The sequence below is a fragment of the Triticum dicoccoides genome, chromosome 7A (assembly GCF_002162155.2).
Source record: "Triticum dicoccoides isolate Atlit2015 ecotype Zavitan chromosome 7A, WEW_v2.0, whole genome shotgun sequence".
NCBI classification, from domain to species: Eukaryota; Viridiplantae; Streptophyta; class Magnoliopsida; order Poales; family Poaceae; genus Triticum; species Triticum dicoccoides.
Genome location: NC_041392.1, coordinates 81,232,093 through 81,239,532, shown reverse-complemented (window position 1 = coordinate 81,239,532; position 7,440 = coordinate 81,232,093). Strand labels below are relative to the sequence as shown.

At 42.0% G+C, this 7,440-nt stretch overlaps 1 protein-coding gene across 1 annotated transcript in view; it reads right to left on the bottom strand.

Moving 5' to 3' along the window:
* Window positions 1–1,125: 1,125 nt before the first annotated feature.
* LOC119333146 overlaps window positions 1,126–7,440 on the bottom strand; it is a 9,408-nt gene continuing 3,093 nt past the window's right edge. Inside the window, exons 2-4 of the mRNA XM_037606148.1 lie at window positions 2,680–3,117; window positions 2,264–2,570; window positions 1,126–1,166 (exon numbers count right to left, since the gene is read on the bottom strand). Coding sequence (XP_037462045.1) covers window positions 1,126–1,166; window positions 2,264–2,570; window positions 2,680–3,117 — 786 coding nt within the window. The remainder of the gene's footprint in view (window positions 1,167–2,263; window positions 2,571–2,679; window positions 3,118–7,440) is intronic.

The window sequence follows — 7,440 nt, the reverse complement described above, 5'->3', positions numbered from 1 at the left end:
TAGAGTCAGGCAATTGCCCAATGAATTTGCTCTAACCCCAGTCTTGGAATTAATATTCGTAAAGTAAAACTAAATAGTACATTTTTTATGACAAAACCACATCCGGATCATTGTCCTGCGTTTATGTATATCCTTCGTTCTATCAAATAGATTACGGTTGGTTTCGTTTGAATAAAATGAATCCAGGGTGGAGCCCTATTTTCCTAAAAGGAAATGGATTACAAAACAGGACAAAGAATCAACACGACACCCACGTGTTACGACTAAACTGAAACACCTGATAGGAAAACGGGAAGCAAGAACAAAAATGCCTGCAAATTCTGTCAGAAATCACTGTCATGCTGAATGTTGTTATTTCGATCAAAATGACTGCAACTAACAACGTGAGTGCTGAACTGTGGGCTGCTGAGAGCACAGATCGTGTGCAACCTTACGATCATCAGAGTCCGGAAGAAAGACACACTACTAAGAAATGCTAGACATTTTGGTATCAAGAGCACATATTACGGTAGGCACTGCAGCTTCAGTTACACACTTAGTTTCCTGTGCCTACTTTCTTCAGTTACTGCCAATATGGTTACTGCAGCTTCAGGTCCATTTTTCATGAAACCTCTCTAAAGAATGCCTGGTCATATACAAAAGATTAAATTGCTAAAGAGAACAACCAAAGGACATCTAAACTCAAGTGCCCAACTAACAGCAAGAACAACCAAATCATTGTTCATATCAGATGCTTCATCTAAGAGAAATGCATAGTACAAAAGGAATGCAGGACCATTAACTCACTGCAAAAACCATAGCATCATCTAAGAGAAATACATACTAGTACGAAAGGAATGCAGGACCATCAAATCAATGCAAGAACCCCACAGTGAATGTCAGAAGAGCGACACTAAAACGATTACTTCAACCAGCATCACTACAGATTACAGAGTCGTTCAGCCATCGGATGAAACATTTTCACCAAGTTTAGCTAGCAGAAGAAACACGGGAGCTGCTGAGTTTTCTGAACCTATATCTATGTGTCTATAGGCAAAAGTAGGCGTCCAGTTCTGTTATCATCATATCCGAGGCGGCGCAACTTATGAATAGGTGAACTGTCAGGCCTCCAGCTATGAGCTTTCTCTATATTGCGTTGACATCAGGGTATCGCAGCTCATCGTACGCTGAATCAGCAGAATGTACGAACCAGTTAGGCGGCAGACCAATAATCAATAACGATATAAACAAGAAAAATCTGAAACAATATTATGTGCAAGGAACTAAGCTTTTTATGCACTACTGCAAGATACTACCTGAATTTTATTCACGGGTTAAAAAATTAGTATCTTCTCTGCAAAGGTGAAATGAGATGACTGAACTTGATTTGGCTTTTTAGGGTCCATAATTCTAATAATGGAAAATGTTACGAAATGGACGAACTGAATTATCTGAATCAAAGACAGAACTGTTCAGACCATCTTTTACCATGTGTACAGAGTCACAGACTGATAAATCCACATGGCACCTACTATTTCCATCCAACTACTTTTACCTTACAGACTACAGCAATTTCAGACAAGTTCCAAGCACGATCAAATTAGCACTAGCAGTAGCACTCCAATAAAGTAAGACTCCAAATATCGTGTTCATGCAGCAAAATAGTATTTACACCGACATCTGTGCTTTGTGTGTAGCAGATTCGAGACCAACATTACTTTTCTCGCTAAAGAAGATCAGTAGGAAGCAGATGAACAATCTAAATCTCAGAGTAATGCAAAAAAATAACAAGACCAAGAATACAGCCCACAAAACCTGAATACAACTTATGTGCAGAAACAAGATTCAGTTTAGTGTTGTTGGAACCTAAATTTTGTTCACAGGTTATTCAATGCAAGTAAAATGGGTCAAATCAAACGGATATCACCATCTTCTCTGTTAATTCTGAAAAGAGATGAATCAACTGACTAACTTCCACAGATCATCTTTCATTTATCTAAAAGATTACTGCAGTTGTAGACAATTCCCAACACCTAACAAGTTTCAGACACAACAGTTTCAATTAACTTTTTTTCAGACTATAACAGTTTCAGTAAACTGTTTCTCAGACTATAACAGTTTCAGTAAAAAAAAATTCAAACACAAGCAGATTAGCCATGCAGCAAATAGTAACTGCACCAAAAGTGAATCTGTAAATTGTGCATAACAAAATCAATCAAGACTACCATCAGGAAATCTTTAGGTAGTATGAGTTGTGAGTTGTGACATGGAGGGAGGCTCTCACCAGGGGTCCCGGACATCATCACGACAATCTGGTGGGCCTCGGCGTGGCCAGAGTAGCGGGGCAGATCGACGACGAGTGGAGTCGGCCTCCCGTAGAGGCCCGCCCGGACGCACATGGCGATGCCGTCGGGGTACTGGCCGTCGATGAAGGCGATGCGGTCCGCCAGCTCGTTCCTCAGGTGGTTCACGGACCTCCCCCTGAAAGGGAAGATGTGCCAGTTGCCCTCGTCGTAGAACCCCTCGGCGTTCGCTCGCACGAACACGATCGTCCGCCACGCCTGGCCGAGCACCATGTAGAGGACGCGGTTCTGCAGTTGAGTCAAGAAGTAGGAATTCGGCAAGAACAGATCAGGAATTGCTCTTGAGCGAATGAATTGGCAATTCGAGAAGCTGGTCGTCAGGTCATGGCGAACTCACGGGCGGGCCAGGAAGGTCAGGCATGCCCGCCTCTCTGGCGGGGATGGGCTCGACGATCCAGCGCGCCATGTTGGTGACTCTGTCCATGTCCTCGACGCTGACGCCGGTGTTCCAGCGGAGGTACCTGCCGTTGGCGCGGAGGTAGCAGCCGCCGACGTTGCGGAGCATGACGTCGTCACCGGAGCCCGCCCCGACGGCCTCCCACATGATGGCCTGCACGTCCGGCTCATCGTAGTTGCGCTGCTCGGCGCGAAAGCCGTTGTGGCCGAGCCCGAGCGGCGCGCGCCTGGCCGTGGCGGCGAGGTAGCGGCCGTAGGCGGCGCTGTGGAGGAGCAGGTACACGGCGTCGCCCTCACCCTGGTAGATGTGCACCGTCCACGCGGCCTTCAGCGAGGCGCGGCGGCCGCTTCCGGCAACACGGCTTGCTTCTAGAGAGTGCTGTTGACATGCGTGTTGCTTGTGCTGCTTGCTGCCCTCTGCCCCGTGCTCTCAAGTGTACGTGCGTGACACCTCGGTGGTGGGATGTGCTGGTGTTTTGCAATGAACCAACGGATAGGGACACTTGCAAATGCTCTCGCCATGCCGGGGTTTAAGGACCACAATAGCGAATTGCCCCTTGAAATGAGATCTGGAAATTGCATGTCGCGGAACAACAATTTACACAAAAAAATTATAAGTCATAGATAACATGATGAAGACCCAGAAGCTTGGCAGAGGATTAAATTGACAATTGTCAGTTTAGTATGTCCTCTTGAAAACGATGAAGGAAACAACAGTGTAGCATATTAATGTATGGGTTAATATATGGCATCTAGATGTGAGATAATATCTCACATCTAAGTATGACACCAGCACTTTTGTGGTCTCTTTTACTTGTTTGTTTGTTTTTGTGTGTGTTGGGCCTGTTAGTTTGTCGGAGAGAAGACTTCCTTTCCTCGCCTGATTTTTTTAGGGTACTTTTCCTCGGAATATCCTAACGGACCCTCATTGCGGCAGAATGTCGAGCTAACGCACAGACGCGAGCGACCTAGCGATCACGATGGGCCGGCCCAACTACAAGATAGTACACGCGCTACATTATCTGGTTTTGGGAACTTTCTGGAAGGTTCCTGACCGGTTTTGGGAACCTTCCAGAAGGTTCTTGAACCAGTTTTTTCTTTTTCTGTTTATTTTTTCTTTCTATTTTTTTTCTTCTTTCTTTGTTTTTCTGTTTCCTTATTTCATTTTTCAATTCCTTTTTCTTCTCTTTCTATTTCCCTTTTTGTTCTTCAGATTTGCAAATTCCTTTCTGTTTCTTTTTTCTTTTCTTCTTTTTTCGTTTTTTTGTTTGTTTTCTTTCTTTGGTTTCTTATTTCATTCTCTTTTCTCTTTTCTCTTTTTTTTTCAAAATATTCAAATTTTGTTTGCCTTTCCATAAAATTTTCAGTTTTTTAAAAAATGTTCTCAAAATTCAAAAATTGTTCTCGTTACACAAAAAAGTTCAAAACTTTCCAAATTAATATAATGTACCAGACTTCAATTATTTCATTCACGTTTTCAAAAAATGTTCGCGCTTCCAAATTTGTTTGGGATTTTTCAAATTTGTTCTCTGTTTCAAAATTTGTTCTCAATATTCAAAAAATGTTCGTGCTTTAAGAAATTTTTCACGCTTCCAAATTTGTTCTAAGTTTCAAAATTTGTTCTCAAGATTCAAAAAAAATGTTCATGCTTTAAAAAAATCTGCGCTTCCAAATTTGTTCTCCGTTTCAAAATTTGTTCTCAAGATTAAAAAAATCCATGCTCTAAAAAATGTTCATGTTCAAATTTTGTTCTTGATTTCAAAATTTTGTTCTCTAAATTCAAAAAATGTTCGGGATTTTAAAATATGTTCATTTTATCCAAACTTTTTTCAAGCTTTTTAGTTTTTCTACTAAAATTTGGAAAGTGTTCGCCTTTTAAAAAACACTTTTTCAAAATAATTTTTGCGTTAGGAATTTGAGAAAATGTTCGGATCTACATTACATTTAGCTTCGCGCGCCATGGCAAACCAAGAATGCTTGTCTATCGCGTTGGCTAGGCTAGTGCATACAAAATGGAGGTCCCTGGTTCGATCCCTTCCTCGAGCGGAGTATTTTTGGGGATATTTCACTGCGTTGCGCTAATGGGCCGGCCCAGCTAGAGACGCGCCTGTGCGTCGGGTCGACAATTCGCCGCAACGAGCGACGCATAGGAGCTCTCCTTTTCCTCCGCCTGATAAAATGCACGCGTCAGCCAGGCTGTCAACCACGTGTGCTGACGAGGCCCACTACCACGTCCTGTCCTCTTTCCTAAAGCCAGCCCATCCGCCGCTTGCTCCATATTGCGCTGCACGCACATTTGTTCTCCCGGCTATGGTCACTGTTTTTTTAGCTTAGGCTACGCTCACTGGTGTAATCCCATTGACTTTGTTACCTTTCTGGTGGGAGTACAACTGGGTACTAGTACTAGTCACTGTACACAACAAAATACTACGCCTGTTTTACTTTTTATTACTTACAAAAGAAGACACAAATAAGCACACTCAGAAATATTACTGTGTATTTTGCAACGCCGTTTGGGCATCGCTGCTTCAAGCGAGACACGCGCCATCGCAATAAAATATTATGTTGTATTTATGTAATATTTTTGTCAAAATGAGAACATTTCTTGAAAATGTAATTTTTTATAGAGACGACAAATTTTGAAATTGAGATATGTTTCTGTAAAAATGAGATTTTTTTTAAAATTTTAGAAACATTTTTTTGAAAATAAGAAATACTTTTACAAACTTCTAAACATTTTATGAAAACATGGACATTTTTTGAAAAGAAGAAATAACTTTACAAACTTCTAAACATTTTATGAAAACATGGACATTTTTTCGAAAAATGTTTAGACATTTTCAAAAATTTGAACATTTTTAGAAATTTGCAAACAATTTTTGGAAACGTTAACATTGTATAAAACATTTTGATCTTGTCTTGAAAAGCACGTACATTTTTTTAACTTGTGAACATTTTTTGAAAAGCATGAACACATTTTCAAATTTTCAAATTTTTTGATAAACACGAACAATTTTGGAAAATGAAAAACTTATGAATTTTGGAACATGTTTTGAAAGTTGTGAATTTACCCAAAAAAAGGAAAAGATTCAGAAAATGAAAATGAAAAAAATGAGATCGACTTTTGAAAATAGAAAAATTAAACGGAGAGGAAAACCTATGAATAAAAAATTATTAAAAGGTCGTGCTTTAGTTGGAAGTCGTAAGTGGACTTGCAATTGGGATTAAAAAAGCTCGGACCCCGGTTGCAAGTCGAGAGTGGACTTGCAACTCTGACAAACAAGTTTGGGCCCCCTAGTTGTGAGTCGAGGGTGGACTTGCAACTGCGACAAAAAAGGTCGAAACCCTAGTTGCGAGTTGAGGATGGACTTGCAACTTGGACAAAAAAGGTTAGGCCCCAATTGCGAGTCGAAAGTGGACTTGCAACTGGGACAAATAAGGTCATATTCCTGTTGCAAGGTGATGGTGGACTTGCAACTAAAAAAGTTTGGTACTAGTTGTGAGTTGAGTGTGGACTTACAACTGCGACAAAAAAAGGTCGAGGCCCAATTGCGAGGTGAAGATGGACTTGCAACTGGGGAAAAAAAGTCGGGCCCCAAGTACTAGTCGAGGATGGGATTGCAACTGGGAAAAAAGGTCGGTCCTGAGTTGAGGCTGGACTTACAACTAGAAGAAAGAAAAGTCGGGCCCCAGCTGTGAGTCGAGCGTGGACTTGCAACTGGGAAATAAATTGTCGAGCCCAAGTTGCAAGTTGAAGGTATACTTGCAACTGGGACAAAAAAGGATGGGCCCTAGTTGTGAGTCGAGGGTGGACTCGCAACTGAGACGAAAAAAGGCCTGACCCTAGTTGCGAGTTGAGTGTGGACTTGCAAGTGGGACAACTACCCAAAATTACTATACCATTTACGAGTCGAGTATGGACCTACGACTAGGACAATAACAAAGTATGAGCCGAGTTGCGAGACGAGCATGGATTCGCAACTGGGATAAAAAATGAAAATACATGCCCGGTTGCAAGTCAAGGATGCACTCGCAAATGGGATAACTACGAGCTCATTTGTGAGTCGAGGGTGGACTTGCAACTGGGGCAACTATCAAAATATGAGCCCAGTTGTGAGTCAATGATCGACCTGCAACTGGTTTGGAATAAACTATGAGCCCAGTCGTGAGTCATGGGTGGACTTATAACTGGGATGGAAAAATGCATGCTTCAGTTGCTAGTTGAGGGTGGGCTTGCAACTCGGACAACTACAAGCCTGGTTACAAGTCGAGGTGGATTTGCAACTAGGACAACTACAAAAATGATAAGTCCGGTTACGAGTCAAGGGTCGACTTACAAATGGATGAAACAAACTGTAGACCCAGTTACAAGTCAAGGAGATGGTCGTACACATTTCCATCGCTGCATCTAGAAAAGAGCTTAGGCCCCAGTTACAACTGGGACTAAAAAAGCATGGGCCTCAGTTGCTAGTCGAGAGTGGACTTGCAACTCTGACAAGAAAGGTTGGGCCCTAGTTGCGAGTCGAGGGTGGACTTGCAATTGGGACAAAAAAGGAAAGACATAAGTTGCAAGTTGAGGGTGGATTTGCAACTGGTACAAAAAAGGTCAAACCTTACTTGCGAGTCGAGGGTGAAATTGCAAGTGGGACTAAAAAAGTTTGGGCCCCAATTGCGAGTCAAGGGTGGACTTGCAACTCCGATA